This window comes from Gambusia affinis, linkage group LG21 (genome assembly GCF_019740435.1).
Source record: "Gambusia affinis linkage group LG21, SWU_Gaff_1.0, whole genome shotgun sequence".
NCBI classification, from domain to species: domain Eukaryota; kingdom Metazoa; phylum Chordata; class Actinopteri; order Cyprinodontiformes; family Poeciliidae; genus Gambusia; species Gambusia affinis.
Window position 1 is genome coordinate 11,385,892 of NC_057888.1, and position 18,705 is coordinate 11,404,596.

The 18,705-nt window shown below is 36.7% G+C and overlaps 2 protein-coding genes across 2 annotated transcripts in view; one reads left to right on the top strand and one right to left on the bottom strand.

Moving 5' to 3' along the window:
• Positions 1–820: 820 nt before the first annotated feature.
• On the bottom strand, positions 821–15,407 carry cpa6 (carboxypeptidase A6). The gene is made up of 11 exons (XM_044104778.1): positions 15,026–15,407; positions 11,572–11,647; positions 7,517–7,641; positions 6,298–6,412; positions 5,808–5,909; positions 5,617–5,721; positions 3,103–3,213; positions 2,393–2,483; positions 1,952–2,154; positions 1,385–1,469; positions 821–1,291 (listed from the first exon to the last, which is right to left on the bottom strand). Exons 1-11 carry the CDS (start codon positions 15,139–15,141, stop codon positions 1,077–1,079), a joined length of 1,344 nt encoding a protein of 447 aa, XP_043960713.1. The 5' UTR covers positions 15,142–15,407; the 3' UTR covers positions 821–1,076.
• Positions 15,408–17,670: 2,263 nt separating this feature from the next.
• Positions 17,671–18,705, top strand: part of prex2 (phosphatidylinositol-3,4,5-trisphosphate-dependent Rac exchange factor 2) — a 101,914-nt gene continuing 100,879 nt past the window's right edge. Inside the window, exon 1 of the mRNA XM_044104561.1 lies at positions 17,671–17,746. Coding sequence (XP_043960496.1) covers positions 17,726–17,746 — 21 coding nt within the window. The 5' untranslated portion in view covers positions 17,671–17,725. The remainder of the gene's footprint in view (positions 17,747–18,705) is intronic.

Consider the following 18,705-nt stretch of genomic DNA (forward strand, 5'->3'; position numbering starts at 1 on the left):
GTCTCAGCATGGAAGACTAATTCTTGCTCTGGATGATCCCAGAAGGCAAAGATAATTAACCAGCTGGTCAGAGCAGACTTAAAGGTTTTATTGTCTTTGTTTGAAAAACGTGGGCAGCTCCCTGTTGTACCTGAATCCACCACAATAAGGTGACTGTTGGAAAAAGAAAACAGTTGTTGGGTGATTCTATAAACTTTTGCTATGGGGATGCATGTAGCATGCAGGATGCATATGTATCCAAATGCATCCTGTATTTGGAGGCATTTTTCAAGGGGATAAGTGATGTTACAATTCTGTTTGCTGTCATTCAAGATGAGGAACTAATTAACATATTTACTCAATGTTGAAAAGTGCTGATCCAAAGCTTTTTTTTTTTGTTTAAACCGAAAACAGTCTATTTTTTATATTTCCCCTTCATCACTCTAGCTAGCAGAAAAGACATAATGTTCAGATTCAGTGGTTGTGCTCCTGCCTGTTTTTGTTCTTGCCCTGGTTCACCACACCTGAGTGAATTGATGGTTCATTCATCAGCATGGTTCTGTTCTCTGTGCTCTTTAGTTCCTTATATCAATGATGGTTGGAGGGCTTCCCATTTTTATTATTCTTCATTTATTTTGCCTGCAGCAGCACCCATTTTGTTGTTTTACCGTAATACACTATATATATATGCAAAGCTAATCTTTAGCAGAAAAATAACATCTGCTGACTTGAGCATGTATTTCCAAGCTTTGGCCCACAGCATTTTTGTATGAATATATGTTTTATTTTATTTTTTTACTCCTCTAATATGTGTAAACATACAAACAGTCACACACATAAATAGAGTTATCAAGCAAGTTGTTTATTTTTTAATATAAAAGATTGCTTATTATTTTATTCTTAAAGTGCCACCATAGCTTGTCAAGTGCTCACATCCCTACCATTTTACTGGAAAAAATAATTTTATATGCAGGCACTCCAAGGCCACCACAATCATTTCTTAAATGTAAAAATAAAAACAAATCAATGACATTAATTTGTATAATGTCTTTGAGATTTCCAATACCTTGTGGTAGAAAATTCTACAATAATATTGTTCATATATACGAAAATCTGTTCTTGTCTGTGTTGCACTTCTTCAGCAGACCTGATGCAATGGCTTTCACTGCTTTCAAGGTCTCGGTGCAGGTGGGTTTGATCAGTGATTCTGGCAGGAGGAAACCAAAATGACCCGTATCCCTTAGCTCAAAAGCAAAAGCATAGGGAATCCCGTTCCTGTAGGCCCAGTCAATAGAGCTGCCAGAGCTAACATCTGAAAATAAGTGAAAAAAAAATGGTTGGAATTATTAATAAAATCAGACATTTCTTTTGGAAAACTCTAAGTTATGAACGACAGAAAACTCACATAGTGTTGTGGCGGCAGGTCCGTATCTGTACCTAACTCCATATGCAGAATATAGTGCTGTCACTGCATTCTGAGCTGCTGTCTCCTGGAAAAAAATAAAACAACCTTTTATGAAATGTGGGTAAGTCTGTCATTCATTTAGGTACAGTCTTTGAACTTGTGTGCTTTTTTTGGAATTATATGAGATTGATGTAATAAAATGCAGGCCATTCCTGAAAGAAAGTTTAATAGAGGCTGAAAAAGAGTTGAGACTGAAGCAGAGACTCTAAACATTATGAATCTAAGTATATTCATGTGCTAAAATGGTACAAAGCCCAGTACTAAATATAATTGAGAATTTGTAGCAAGATTGAACAATTGTTTTTTTAAAACTTAGCTTGTGCTACTTTGCAAAGAATGGATAAAAAAAAAAAAAATCAATTTCTAGATGTGCAAAGCAAATAGAGACATAACCCAAAAGATTTGCTGCTGAAAGAACAGTTATGTCATTTGGCAGAATATTGACTCAGGATGGCTGATTCAAATGAAGTGATGCTTGAGCACCTTGAATTACGGTGGACTCCTTACCACACAGTTAAAGTTGGGAATTGCGGCATATTTGTAGGAGTACGGATAAAGGAGCATCTGCGCATAGGCGTGCATAGATATGTACGCCTTCATGTGTTTCTTGTGCTTCCGTAGAAACTTGGCAACTGCTTTAACTTCAGGTTCAGATTCAGGGAAAGGGCCACAGTAGGTGTCATCACACGGATGGGAGGAAGCGCCCTCATCTTCAAAAAGAAGATAAAAAATATTTTTAACATAGATTATGCACAACCTAAAAGCAAAACAGCAGCAACCAAAAACAACAAATAACCTCCTCTCCACCCAACAGATACAAGATGTTTACATAAACCATGCAAAATAACAACAGCAACATGTATGTTACCTCAGTTATTTGCAGGCTGTGCATGGTGACATGAGTGTTGGATGCAACTTATTTTACTTGGACTTGAGAAAGTAACTCACCGCACCATTTCACCTTCCAGTTTCTGTTGGCATCCACACCCCTGCAGTGGAACTTGTGATTTTTGGAACGCGTCTTCCTCCAGAACCGATCCTGCAGAAATGAAGACAATTTTAGAGCTTAGCTGTATTTATAACCAGCAAAGGAGCACAGACAGGTGTTAAATGTTTCTGCAATCATTAAAAAGTACATTCTCATGGATATTTTTTTCTATGTTTATGTAATATGCTTGTTTCTTATTGAAATCTAAGAAATTCAGATTTTTAATTTATAAAGGTATAAAAGAATTAGATCTTTTTTTTTCCAGGAATATTCTGTATGCATTTAAACATACGAGTTTATTTCTTTTGGTAATATTTTGATAATTTTTCCGGTATAAAAAGACCCAAACTGCAAAAGTAAGGGGAAAAGACCAGCACTCCAAAAGCACAACAGTAACATCAGGGCATTTTACATTAAAAAATAAAGTAGATAATCAAAATTTATTTGAAAAAACAAAATTCTTATAAGAAAATCAGATTGCACTTTTACTTCTCTTATTGAAACTCCCCATCCTGAAAAAAAAAACAAACAAAAAAAAAAACAGGGTGATGGCTAAGTGAAACAACTCCCCTTTAACATGAAGTTTAGGATGAATAGGAGGACAGGTCAGAGACACTAGCTTCAGTTCTCCTTTAAAAACTGAGAGAGCCAATTGTGAAACATATTGTACCGTGTTCCAGCTGAAGCGATACCCATCCACATTGAAGACGGGCATGATGAAGAAATCAAGATGGTTGAGTAGTCGTGTCATCACAGAATCATACTTGTATGAGCTCAGTGCCTGAAATTATGCAAATAAAAAATAACTATACTGATCAGTGAGTTCAATAACAAACAAAGTTTTTCTTATGTTTTTTTTGTTTCCTTTTGCATTGTGTAACCATGTTATATACCATATATCTTCAAATCTGAAAATATTTGTCCCATTTATACCCTGATTAAAAATGAGGAATGGAGTTAGGTGATCAAAGCACTGGGATAATAGTCTTTAGGTCCTTGTTTCTTCTAAATAACATTTCAAAGAAAGCCAACATCACTTTAAACAGAGAGCTAATGATTTGATAAATTACTTTTTGTTCTATGGTTTTTTTAAAGAAGCAAATTTTTTCATGCATTATATTGCCATTTTTTTGTAAATATTACTTTAAAAACAGAAAAACACATATTTTTGTCTTTGTCATTTCTGATAGATAGAGACCCAGTGTGGAGAAGCACATGCGGTTCAAGAGCTGCAGTTAGAAACATTGGCCGGTTTCTAGCCAATGTTGACGTGGAAAGGGTTTTTTTAAAAAAAAAAGAGGCCACACTGACCTCCAGTGGTGCACCGACGTTACTACATCTTTTCATAACTTGCATTTGATGTCATGACTTTTAGAACATGTCATGTTCTTAAACATGTTTTAGAAAATCATGTTCTAAATGTCGTATTTTAGAAGTCACATGACTTTTCTTTTTGTTTCCATTTTCTATTTATTTTTTGTTGCCAATTTTTTTATGCAATTAACTTTCCCATCACTATTCTATAATCCCTTTCCTTAGGTCACTGTTTTAGAGTTTCTTATGTCATGGTCTGTTGATTTAGTTTCTAACTCTGTTTGGAGTGTTTCAGTTAATTTTGCATTTTCACATTTTGTGTTCCTACTCCAGAAGAAATGATGTGCTACCAACTGCATGTATGTCTTCCTCAAACTCATTAAGAATCGTTACATTAATACCACAAATTTCAATGTACTTTAATATGACATTATGTAACAGACCAACACAAAGTAATGTATACAAAAATCACATTCTACATGATAGAGAAAGAGAGGTTCCTATGTTTTATTTATTTGTGTCCTTTGATTTACTGTCTTGTATTCATGTTTATTTTAATGTTTATACTCATTTGTCAAGCACTTTTTGATTTTTATCTGTGAAATATGTTTTACAAATATATTTTACTCACTTACTATATGCACTAGGACCTGTCATACACAAAATGTTAGTCAGTTAGCAAATAATAAATGTTTAACACTTTACACAATTGAATTAATCAATTACTAAAACACAAAAATAATAAATAATTAAAACATTTTTCAGTAGGGTAAGGAAAAATAAAACACAAACTGAACTCTTTCCACCCCTACCATATTTTTGCCTTGTAACTTAAGCCATGTCTGAAAGTCCTTTTGATATCAAGCTGAACAAACTCTTTAAACCAGGACTCTAAACTTACATAAGCTCTACAGTGTATCCTTTTTTTTCTGGCTCTTACTGTGTTTCTAATCCCATTCATCTGGGGTACAAATGGTATATATATAAAAAAGGGGGAAAATAAACAGTCTTTCAGTGTCTGGTTCTGCTCTGGCTTTAATTTCAGAGAAAATAACTGAGACTAAAAGCCCATTTCCACTTTACGGATCTTCTAAGGCAATCCAGAGCATAATTAACCACCCTCCATTTCCACTGCATTTACCAGAGTAAAAGCACACAACACAGGTAGAGATTTACCCTACAAAAGAACTCCTGGGATGCAGTGTTTTTGATATTACTCCAAACGTTGGGGCGAAGTTTTAAGGAAGGACGATGCTTCCTTAAAGTTCTGTTTGTATTTTTCTTTTAAATTAAACTCTGATAAATAAAAATAATAAATTCATGACTTGTCTCTCCAAAATTAGATTTTTGTAATGCTCTATAATCAGGTTTACCACCTTCTCTGCTGTTTTTTTTTTTGTTTTTTTTTTTGTTTTTTTTTTTTTTTTCTTTAAATGTCAGACCCAATTGTTTTGTATAAATCACAGTTTTTTCATAAGTTGTTACTAGTGCATTTTTTTTTTTTGCCTTTCACAATTAGCTACTGAGGGAAAGCACAATTAGCAACCTGCTTGTTGCCATTGGACACAGCTTGCTTATAAACATCAGACAGTGAGGGTTCATGGTAATTGAGTTTTGAGAAAACACTCTTTAGGGTGGCAAAGGAACATTAAACTTTCAGTAAAAGTGGGGAATACAACTTGTGTAAATGTTTGGATGAATACCACAGCTGTAAAATACATCTTAACATCAAGAAAGCTATGCAAAACAAATGAACAGCTATTGTCTTGGTAAAGAACCTTTAACCCAGATTGCTTGACAATATGTGTAAGGAAGGAAAGCTTAAACATCGCTTTATTAAGCAAATCTGCAGACAACTCAATAGAAGCACCTCTTTGACAAACCACTGGCAGAAAGCAGGTCCAATCCACTCTCTGGCGTGAACGCCGCAGTCAATCCACACAGATTTCTTTTGCAGACGGCTTCTTTTTCCTAGCTGAAAAAGAAATCCTAGTCAGGACATAGTAGTGTTTCAATGCACATTTCCTCTGTCATTTCTATTTAATTTTTGTTTTCTCCTACCTGGAGCACAAAAAGAGGTCTCCCCTCATACGACTTCCCCAGAGACAACATAGTAACCAGCTCAGGGCGACTTCTGTTCACTTCAAACATCCAGTTCTGAATCTGCAATCATGATCATGATTTGTGAATTGCATAAAAATGCAGAGTAGTTTTAAGTTGTGTTGTTCCTTTAATGCGTCTCTGCAGGTACACTGTGGTGGGTTTGTAAATGTAATTATCACTAAGAATGTGTGGATAAACATCTCAGGATTTAACAGATCTTATGATTTTTTTTCCCCCAGTCAGATGGATGACATACCTGCACAAATAATGATGATGGTTGAAGCTATAAACTGTGGTGGAGTGTTTGTGAGACAATAAAACAGGAGACATAGAGCTGCAGGAAAAGGGGGGGTAATTTGAAGCAGCAGAATGCCTTAATAAAGATGCTCGTTATGTGAACAGTGCTTTAGCACAGAACTGTGACAGTCACAGGTGGGACGACACCTACCTCCTCCAGCGAGTGGTAAACCTCGTAGTCATACTGAGACTCTGACCTACGCTTGCGGGAAGAGCGATATCCTGTCTGCTTTTCAATTTCTTTCTGCAGATCAGAGATGAGCATCCTGAGGGAGGTGGAAATAGGGAGAGAAACATTTTTCTCAACATTTTTGAGTTACTTGAACGAGCGTTTTAATGATTTTGATTATTACTTGACATATCTATAACAATAATATTTTAACATAATTTCTCTTAGTCTCTTTCTTCCATACTGTTTTCTTTTCACTGTCCCTTTATCTCCAGTAGAGTTCTGCTGCTTTTACGCACATCTCTGTTTTATCATAGGACCGATTGGATTCTGAGGAGGACATTCAGCCAAAGTCTGTGATGTTTTTGCTGAGGCAACTACTTTGCACACCAGAGTTTGACGTTTGTTTAAAGTGACAATTTTAAGTCTGTGTAATTGTTATAATTACAATTACCGTTAATATAATACATCCTTACAGTTCCCCATTTACTGGGATATGACAGTGTTGAAATGAACTGGTGGATTAGATAGGTCTTTGTGTTGGCTCTATCATAACACTAATTATACATCATAAGTCAATGTGTCTGACAGCACAATTAAAAGTTATACTATAATTATCAACATCTGTCACATGTTTGAAATTTTTTCTTCACCTCCCATCTGAAAAAGAAAAAAGATAATGCGACCTTTTGTCATCACGTTTATTTGGGCATGAAACATTTTACTCCATAAAACATAAATCGCATCATCTAAGCCGATCAACTGCAGGAATAATTGGTGGGAAAGATTTCCAACACACAGAGCTGATCTCTAGCTCGGAGCTGAAATTTCTCCCCAGGGACTGAGATGACAATGAAGGCCTTTTTTTTTTTTAGCTGCCGATGCTTTCATAGAGCTTCGTCACTGTGGCGTTAATTTTCATGAGGGATGGCAAACAGAGATGAAGGAGTTGCTTTGTGAAGTGGCCAGGGAGAGACGTTTGAGTCCATGGTAAACATTTTAGATGCAAGCATTGGCCAACGCTGCATATGAGAATAACATTTCATGTCTGCAGGAAAACCAGGTAATTCCAATAACCTTAGAAAGACAACAAATGTGCATCTGTATACAACTTTAATTTTGTTTTTCTCATTATAAAATAGGACAGAATCCGGTTTTAGGAACTCTTTTCAAGCTAAAACCATGCATGCAGTCTGCTTACCGATACTTGATCCTTTCCAGCTTTAGCTGAGCATGCAGATGTTGTGTGTCATTTTGCTTCACATGAACATCCACTGTGGCATTGCGATGGATTAGAGAAGCACTGTTGGGTTGCCAGTAGTCCACCTGAGGCATGAAATTAGGTAATAAATCAGTCAGCAATTCAGGGCATCTTTTCCTGCTTTCACTTTAAAGAGGAAAAATATAAGATGTTTGTGTAAAATTAATCAAAAACATTCAGATTATGTTAATCCCAATATTGAATTCACTTGCAGCTTGGCAGCCCACACATCCATCTCTACCACACATCCTTTAACCAGAGCTACTAATTAATTGAAGAAAAACACAGTTCAAGTATCACAAAAGATAAGCACACACAACAAACAACAAAAATATTTTAGTATTGTTTCAATATCATCATCATTGCCTGATAGCAGGACAAATAAAGGACCTGGAGTAGTGATTAGTAGTGAACTTGGGCACTATATGAGATTGCCTAAAGAAGTAGAAAATCTGTTAAAAGGATGTGGATGTGAAGGTGGTAATTTTCTTTGCTTTATACTCACCCGTTTCTTCCAAAGAGTTGTCAAGTAATTCAGCTGAACTCCATCAATCATTCACAACACTATTTAGGCGTTTTTTTGTCCATTTGACACAATTAGAGCTGCACCTATTCAGCTTTTAATGGTTGATACAAATTCCATGGTTTTTAATCTGACTATAACACCTACAATGTCCTTCAACAATAATCCCTCATACTTCCCTCAAACTTAAATGTATTTTCTTATAAATTTTACATGAAAGAAACAAATCAAATTTTAATACACAAAAGAGCTGACATCCGCCAGCTCGCAAAATAAACACAGACATTGAGTGATAATGCAGATCAAACAACACACTCAGAAACGGAGAGTATCTGAGGAAGGAAAAAGTGTCCAAGAGAGTATCTTCAACCAAACAGGCAGGCAGTAATCTACAAGTTATAGACAAGAATCAGGTGAACTGCAGGGTGTTGCAGAGTAGATGTGCGATCATCCTCAGCTGGTTCTCATTTGCTGAACATATGCTTGTTAATGTGTCAACTTTTAAAAGTTTACAGAATGCATAACTTGACTATTTTAACTGCTGGTCTGAAACCTATCAGCCAGAACGTTTGGTGCCCCGGAGTACAAGCTACATTTATATTGTGCCGCTTTTTATGCCAATTCTCATAATAAACCTTTGAATGTTTTATGGTAGCACATTTAATAGCAAAAAAAAACAAACAAAAAACAACTAAACAAGAAAAACAAAACATGTATGGTATGCCAAAAGGGCCAATTAAAAATCCTTGATTACCGTTGGTCAACAGTTATGACTTCATTCATGAACCCTAAAAAAAATAACAAAAAAAAGGGTTGTTTTTTTTTTAGATTTTTAATGTAAAATTTCTTTAAGTCCCTTCGCCAGCTATAAATAATTGAATTAGTATTATTCAGTTTCATGTGGTAGCAGAATGGGCAGAGCAAGTAGAGGAAAGTTACAGCTCAATAAAGACTGATGAATTTCTCAGGAGGGCGAAAATGTGGCGCAGTTTCACTGTCTGGAATACGATTTAAAATAAGACGACCAAACATGGTCACACTGAAAAAAGCCCCATGTGTCTGTTTTTGTAAACTCAGACAAAAATACACATCCTTAGTTCCTGTTGTCAAATAGCAGATGTGTTTGAACAGTCTGAAAAGAAAGCAGCATTTAATATATTTTGTCTAAACATGTCTTATTTTCCTTTCAGCCTTCCAATGTTTTTAACTCAAAGCTCAATTGAGTTAAAAGTTGATTCTATATAAAAATATACATGTAAAAACTTAAACATATATTTATTGTTGTGCATCAACTGGGGACAAGGGCTGGGGGCTGATGGTAGATGGTACAGATGGCAGAAATGTCAGCTAAAGAGGAAATTGAACAAAAATGGCTCTTGTATTAATAGTAACATATTGTTAGACAGTCTGCATGGTGGGTGAATAGCTGTTATTCCAGCCCCGCTCAGACCCTTCTGTCTGCAGTTTGCATGTTCTACCAGAATGTGCCTGATTTTTTTCTCAGAATGTGGCTTGTTTTTTTCTGGCTTCTTCAGTGAGCACTATTAACTAGTCCAAAAAATATGTTTATTATAGTTTTCTTTAAAGGGTTAAAAAAAAAAATCTATGATCACTGATGTTATTCACCCTAAAGTGGTGAACTGAAAGTGAACTGATGTGTAACAAAAGTACAAAAACAGTCTGTTTTGTCCTGCCACAGACGTTAAAAATAATGTTATGCAAAATTAATAACTGTTCCATAAAATGTTTACATTTGTATGTTTGTATTTACTTCAGATAAAAACAGGTGATTATATTTTGATGCGCAGTTTTATGCAATACTAAATTTTCCCCAAAATTGCCCCCCATTCTCAGACAAATTATTGTATAAAACCCTTGTCTAAGTACAGTTTTCTGCTTTGTAGATACAACAATTTGTTTATATCTGACACTGTTTCGGTAAAAAGCCGCTTAGAATAAACACTCGACCAAGTGATTTTTCATATTAAATATTGTGTCACTTAAGTTTCTTTCATTAATAAATAGAAACTGAATGAACCAGGACACCTGCATTATGTGGCATTGAGACTCCGACCTGATGTGCAGCTTAAAGCTCACAATTTAGAAACACACTGGAGGCACTGCAGTGTGTGTAAGCTACTCAGAACACACGTACACAGCTGTCCAAACAGTAGCTGCTGCTGTCCCTGCTGCACCCGCTGCCAGTTCTGTGCTTGTATCGCTTCCAAATACAATAGCTCAGTTCTGACCAGTGGGTATTAGAAGCATTCGCTGAGTCCATTTTGTCCTTGTTTTGTTCTGCAGTGCTTCATCACTCACGGGGGATAGAGAAAGTTTAGACAGCCATTTTAAAAGTTGCTATGTAAACATTGACATCAAAATCCTTTCCATCATATTTATTTTCACTTAGTGATGACTGTCTTCATTGTGTTAAACAAATGGTTATGCTACACTGTAACACCGGGAAGATGTTCTGTCAAACGCAAAGTACAAATGAAGATTTCTTAATTTCTTTATTACTGAATTCAATTACTTAATCACTGGTTTGTTTGTTTTAGTAATTATTGCTGTAAATTAGGGCTGCACCGATTTATCTGTGCCGATTTCCTTAATTTTGGGAGATTGGTGATCAGCCGATTTTTTACATGTGAAGCCGATCTTCTCCATCAACCTCGCCAAGTGTCTAAAAATCAACTCCTGTGCTTTTCCTTTCTCCCGTGAGCGAGGTTTGACTGTCAACCTGGCCGACCAGGTCATGCCTGCACATATACAGTTAACAATAGTCACCCCATCGTTGCCAATTCAGCAACTTTCTTGATATATTGAGCAACATTTCAGAGAAAAAAAAAATAGCATCGGCCAAAATCGGTAAGTTAGGCTTTTTAAATGATTGGTAATCAGCGAATGGCCAGAAAACTGCAATCGGTGCACCCCTACTGTAGATACTTTCTACTGGTATAAAAAGTCTGATTTTTTTATGTTACCAACAATAAAAAGCACATCTGAAAAGAAAAAAAAAGACATTTGTAAATTTGAATCATCAATCAAATCCATAGTTTTTGTGTAGAATAAGTATCTCTGTCCGTTTTCAAACCAACCTTTTATGCTAAAGCATGAGCAGACTGGAACCTTGTGGGAAGACGGTCTTGGTCGCTCCTGACTCTAATAGATAATTACTTCCAAATGAGTTTGAGAGAAGAGGAGAGGCCTTTGTCTCCTCTGTGGGTTACTGCCTAATTTCAGTGTCTTTGAACCATATGTTCACAGAGTTTAAAAATTTGAACAACCCACCAAAAAAATGGAAGAAAAAAAAAAAGAAAAACTCCTCATATTGGTCTAAGCTTCTTATTGAAATGATTAGTGAGGGTTCCCAGACTGTGATGTCCTGGTGTAAGTTTATCAATATAATATGATACCTCAGAATACAAAGAGATGTTTAAAGTTTTAGGGAAATACATTAAACAATGCCAACCTTAATCAGTCCCAGGATTTTCTTGAGGGCTTGTACCTCTGTGTCGTTAGTCAGGGTAATCCTGAAGACTTGGTCGCTGTGGAAACAACACAAGCCCTCTAAGGTTCAGGTTACAGCTACAATAAAAAAAATAAATAAATTAAAAAAAAACACCCAAAGGGTGTCTTCACAGCATTTCCAACCACTTCAACACACATTCACAGAGTGCATGTAGTAAAAACACATGCACATCCCTGGGCTACAGAGTCAAGTCATGAAATGAGCCTTTCTGGCAGCTGAAGGTGACATTTGTTGACACTTGTAATAACAGATTTCAGGTAGTAAAATGGGGGGTTTTTCCGCTTTCGGTACCTCAGAACAGGGCTGAAATAAATAACATGTTTCAGACTTCATTATAAGATTATGTTACCAGTCTATAAAGGTGACGCCTGCAGCCAGCAGATACAGTAGCAGTAGCTGCATTCATGGACTTTCCTGTTTAAAAGGTAAATGTGTTGTTATTTTACGCCAAATACCAACAAGAAAAACTGGATTTTTTTTTTTAAATAGGGCTTACTAATAAAAAGTAAGTAACTACTTAATTTTCATCAAATACCATATTTTGTAAGACTGTGTAATGTTCAAACACCTCACCCTTCACACACGTATATCATACAAGCCCTTAAAGATATAAAGCACACACTGAGGCCCCCCAAAAATAAAAAATAAATCTTGCTAAAAATGCACACATACACAAACATGTATTCACATGTACATATATACACCTATCTATCTTTATAGTTACATTAAAACACATCAATATAGTGCTCAGTTAAAATTTTCATGCACATGTGGCAAATACAAATTAAATATGTTGCAATTCCCAGTTTTAAAAAAATGTGCATAACTTACCAGATAACAAGAACTCTAAGAGAAGTTCAATTATGTTTTTTGTCACATACTGTTCAGCATAATGAATCTGATATGGGTTGCTATGACAAAACAGCAGCCATAGGCCTAAACATGCTTGTAATAACTCATCATTTCTGTATTTTTCCACCATTCTTTTGACATGTTGAGCTTCTTTCAAACAGCTTTTTGTTTGTTTGTTTTAGACTGTCACACAGGAAGCTGGGCCCCATTAAACAAAAATGGGCTGGGAACAGCCCATTCATGAGGTCCGAGGGACAAAAGAGCCAGGTGTCCCACAGAAGTGGCCTCCTCCTTTCACTGACTGAAGAAATAACCTATTTGTAAAGGAGCAGCACTGACAGAAAACATGCAGATCAACATTTTTGAAAAAAAAAAATAAAATATATATATATATATATATATATAGCTGGCAGGATAGCTCAATAGATAAGTCAGCGGTTTTTCACCCGGTCAACGACACAGAAGGGCATCGGGGTAAATAGCAGAGGAGCCAAACACCAACTCCTTGTAGACCACACAGTTGCCAGAGACTGCAAAACCCGACACACCAACCTGTGCACGGCTTGTACACGAAAGCCTATGACTCAATGCCACACACTTGGATCATCAAATGCTTAGAGATGTACAACATCAACAGGACCTTGAGAGCCTTCATTGCAAACTCAATGGGGCTGTGGAAGACCACCCTTGAAGCCAACTGCAAGCCACTTGCACAAGTATCCAACAAATGTGGCATATACCAAGGAGATGCGCTGTCCCCGCTACTGTTCTGCATAGGCCTGAACCCCCTCAGCCAAATCATTAACAAGACTGGCTACGGATACCGACTCAAGAATGGAGCCAACATCAGCCACCTCCTCTACATGGATGACATCAAGCTGTATGCCAAGAGCGAGCGAGACATAGACTCACTGATCCACACCACCAGGATATACAGCACGGACATTGGGATGTCATTCGGACTAGAGAAGTATGGATGGTTACAAAGAGAGGGAAGGTCATCCGCACAGAAGGGATCTCACTCCCAGAAGGAACAATAGCAGACATAGAGGAAGGTTACAAATACCTGAGAATATCACAAGCAAATGGCAACCTTGATGAGATCACAAGAAAAAGAGCCACAACCAAATACCTCCAACGAATAAGACAAGTCCTGAGAAGCCAGCTCAATGGCAAGAACAAGATCCGTGCAATAAACAGCTATGCCCTACCAGTAATCAGATACCCTGCAGGAATAATTAGCTGGCCAAAGGAGGAGTATTATGGAGGAGTAGTATTATGTCAAATCAACATTTTTAAGCTTTATATTATATTATAATGTCATTACCTCATCAAATATGTACCTCAGTTTTAGAGATTTCCCTGCTTTAATGTGACTCATTCAACTGATTGCAGTTCAACAAACGCCTGTTAATCAGTCATCAATTGAAATCATCTGGACTGAAGCAAGGAAATACCTAAAACATGCAGAACCGGGGTTGGGAAACACTGCTCTAGACCAGTGTTTCCCAATTCCAGTCCTCGGGGCCCCCTGCTCTGCATGTTTTAGATGTGCTTCTATACCAGAACAGCTGATTCAAATGATTGCATGACATCTTCTGCAGCCACCAAGTACTGCAGGAGCCTGTTAATCACCCAAAGATTCAATCCAGGTGTGTGGCAGAAGGGAAACACCTAAAACATGCAGACAGGGGGGCCTGAGGACTGGAATTAGGAAACACTGCTCTAGACTATAGTGGCAGCAGCAATTAGCAAACATTTGGTAGAACAGTGCATCTGCTGAGCTTATCAAACAAACTGCTTCTCAGTCAACATTTGTAAATGGCATAATGTTGTTGGGATGACATGCTGAAGGTAGAATGTCAGAAAGAGACTGTTATTGAAGCTGCAGAAGCATCAAATTGCAAAGTCAAATTTCTTTTAAGCTATACTCAATATATAACACCTTATTTTTATAACAACTGAAGGTAACATAGTTAGTATAAAATGGAACTGTATGCCTGGAAAGTACATTGTACTGCCCCTTTAAATTTCTGTGCTGATGGGACGCATTTTATGGACTCAGTAACTGCTTCCAGATAAATCTCAACAGGTAATCGGTAATTTGCAACATATATGGTTGGAAGAAGAATCAGGAACACTTTTCTCCCTCATCCCACTGTGTCTGCACTAAAACTTGGTGCACTGGACAGGACTGCAAGAGGAAAAAAGGATTAACACTCAAATCCAGCATTTAACATTATTTTTGAAAAAGTTTTGACAACCATGCAGGCACTAAGATCAAATTCTGCCTGGGGGCAATTTAATTTTGGGCTGACCCAGGGAAAAGATGTTAAAAGTGTTAGCAGTGAATGTTAATTCTGTAAATAGTGAATACCACAAAGATTTTCTCTGTTCTCTAGTAGGCTTTACAAAAAAAAATGCTTAAATTTGGTTATTTTTTATTTATTTATTTTTAGCTTGTTTTTGCCTTTTTAAGGATAGAACACTACTAAAAACAAAGAGTGGTGTGTGTTAAGCGTGTGCTCTTTAATTCACTCACCCTGCGTAGCGGTTGTTGTACTGATACGCGCCGACGGGATGTGGCACATTACTGCAGATTATCACCCAGGTCAGCAAAACCAAGGCGCCAAATGCCCTTTTATGCTCCAGATCCATCCCAGGGGAACAGGTCAGAGACCGGGGACAGTTTGCAGGATGCAGGTCAGTCACAAAGAGACGCTTCCGGAACTCCCAGGTTCAGTCCTCACCGTAAGCAGGCTGGCTGCAGAAAGTGTCGGGTTGCATTCTCGGGCAGTTCTGGGCACAGAGTCGCTCAGATGGTTGTATGAAAATTCCACCTCCACCGAAGCTGTGGAGGGGGATCTACAATAGAGGTAGCGGTTCTTTTTAAAACAAGGAGGACCCGAGTCACGTGGTCCACAGGAACAGTCGAAAAAAGACTGAGGATATGTGTGTGTGTGTGTGTGTGTGTGAGCAAATTCCCATGCTGTTGTTAATTCATACGTCTGGTGAGGAAAAAAAAAAATATCACTTTGCGTTGCTTTCTTTTGCACATACTTTGTGCAAAAGAAAGCACAAAATTTACACCAACTTTTACTTTAACACCAGCCAGTCTTTGTTCCTCAGTCTGTCAAGATTCGTTTCCAAACCCAAATAAAGAAACAGCACTAGCGCTAGCTCCTTTTCCCTGTTGACAGCACTGGTGGGTTGTTTTTGTTTGTTTGTTTTCTATATGTTTGTGAAAAGTTCGGAAAGTACATATTTTTTAAAACTTTTCCAGCAAAAATGTTTCTGTAAACTTTCATTAATTAAAAAAATCGTATGTTAATCATTATAGCTGTAAAAAAAAATATATGTATTGTTGCCTTCCTGTGTAATTCTACTTATTTAACACATATTGCATGACCTTTTTGTCAAACCCAGTAACTAAACAAAACACCACAGCTTTTTTGTTTAGCACTATTATTATAAAGTGTCTGTGGGAGAAAATGTTTTTGCACAAAAAGAAATTTGTCGAAGATCCGTCTTTGTTTTGACCTTTTGTGTCTCTTATATTTGAAGAATTAATGCATCAAATTTGGTTTCTGTGGTTGTCTTCCAGAATCACACTATGAACTGCATGTAAAGTCATAAAAATTTGCATTCTAGTATTAAACAATGGATTCAAAACCCCGCCATTTGTCTGTTTATTTAGATGTGAAGTGTGCATTGAGCTTCTGAATCTTTGAAGTTTCACAACCAGCCACCAGTACTGTCCGTGTGTTGGCACATGTCCACCGTAAATTCCTCCGTGGAGCTGTTAATGTCACCTCCTTTTATTCAAGGCTATCCGTGCCTCCGTTTGATCCTCACTTATCATCCAACCCTGTGATTAAATGTCTAAGTCAACCGAAGGCTTTGCCTTTTGTGACTGCACATTTTTCACATGCTTCTCTCCAGTGTCAATACTTTGCCACCCGTTTTTCACAATTTAGCATACAAAAGAGATGCCAAATGCACTTCTAGCTCCCAGTAAAATAATTTTGCTTATTAGAGACATCTGGCGTAATAAAGGAGAGACATTTGTGATTTTTGTTGGGAAACAGAATTTTCTTTGGAGAGTTATATGCTTTATTTTTATACTGTGTTGTGAATTACATTTTTGTGCACTTTTGTTCCTTGAGAGGAGCTGTTTAACTTCGTTTCACTGTTTCTAATGTTTCCGGTTTTGTTTATATCCAGTCACTTCCTTAAGGCAGCCTCCATCAGTTGCCTCCTGCTGCTGCTTCAGTTGGTAAACTCAGTCTTATGTTTGCTGATTAATAATAATCCAGCAAATATTTACAGCGTCTGATCTCCTAAGTACACTGTCAGATCTCTTGTTACCGACTTCATATCTTGCAGGTTTTCTCTTTACTACATCCTTAGCTGTTTTATCATTAAATATCCACCTTGACAGTTTTGTCTGCCTCCTTCCTGTGTTACTGTCCTTCACAACTGGCATATTTAACATGACTTATTGAAAATTGCAACATTTGGATAGAAATGATCTTTTTACTCCTTTAAAATCAGATGATATAATAATAGGTTAATTAAAACCATCAACCTTATAATTTCTGACAAAGCCTTTATAGAATAGATGAATTTGGATGACAATATTTTATGTTTGTTTTTTTTACTTTGTTTATTTAATGACAAATACAGTGAACATAATACAAAGTAGGTAACATGCATACACATTTATAGACAGCTCATTTACAGCATCTGTTCCGACTATATGTTAACTTAACAGTTTTGTGTTTTCATACCCCTCCCAGTAGTGGACTTCTACCTTTGTTGTTTCTTTATTTTCAACATTTCCCCCAGCCTTTTGTTCTTCCAGCTTGCTCTATACTTTGCTTCGGAGTTGTTTTGCACTTAGTATTATCTTGTCATTCTAGTTTATTCCTTCTGTTAGTTTAATTTATCTTCTTCAGTGGTGGATGCATTTTGTTAGATTTGGTGCTTATTTCTGCTGTTCTGTAGGTTCTCTTTCTTCTAGCTTCGTCTTTACTTTTGCCTTAGTCACCTTGTCATTTACTCATCTTCCCCAGCTGCTAGTCATTTATCTGATCAAGCATCACTGCTCTCTTCCCAGCTGTAATGAGTTTCCCTAATTGGTTTCTTTGTCATCGCCACTCCCTACGTCATTACTCACCACTGGTTCCTTTCATTTGCTCCGTTGATCTGTTTACCCCATGTCACTGTTGCTCCTTGTCTCATGTTCTGGGTTCCAGTATTTGTAAGTGTTTTGGAATTCATTCATTAAGTTATGATTCTTATGACGGTCCTACTCCCCTGTCTGCACCCCACATGATGTGTATTTAAGAAAATTTATTCTTTTTAACAATTCCCTGTAAAACATGTAAAAGTCACATACTGCTGCTTTTAAAGTAGTTGACTTAGATGGATTTTTGATTTAATTTTAAATTCATAATGTTTGAATTTCCATTCTTCACGTAGGAGGACATGGAACACCATTTCTCCTAAATGGTGTTCCTCAGGGCTCAGTCTTAGGACTGTTTCTTTTTATTTGTACTAGTATTGTGAGCATTAATGTCATCACTGCAAATGTTTTTGTTTATACTGTCATGATTCACAGACTGTGTCTCTCAGTATAGAAGACAAAAAAAAAAATGTTTGTTGCAGCTTTATGGAGTTTTGATTACATGTATGTTTCTTCTCGTATATTCAGAATGCTTTGGGTCCTGTTTACCTTAAAAGTCCACTGTACTGTTAAGATTAAAAGTCCAAACAGAATCTGTGGGGTTGGGGAGTATTTCACAATGGTGCACCTAATGCCTGAAACTGAAATAAAACCTGAAAATGAAGCATAAGGTCTTTCTTAACATTACTAATAAACCTCTTCACAACATGGAGGCCAAAAAGATCTGATAAAAATATTAAATAAAGGCTAAAAAACTAATATTTGTGTTCAGTGAATAAATGCCATATTGGTTGTAAAGTTGTATAAAAGGACTTGTCCTCTTTATTTGCTGATTTTTAATTTTTTTTTTCAACTTAAAGTTGAATTTTCTATGGCTAAGAAGCAGTGTTTTCTTAAAGGAATCACTTTACAGAACTAACATTACACTTCTGCAGAATTATGTGGATCTAAGTGGCAGCTGCACACAGAAGCGTATTCATAAAATCCTCTGCCTTCTATGCATGTGATGGGGCAAGTAGGGCAAGTAAAAAAAC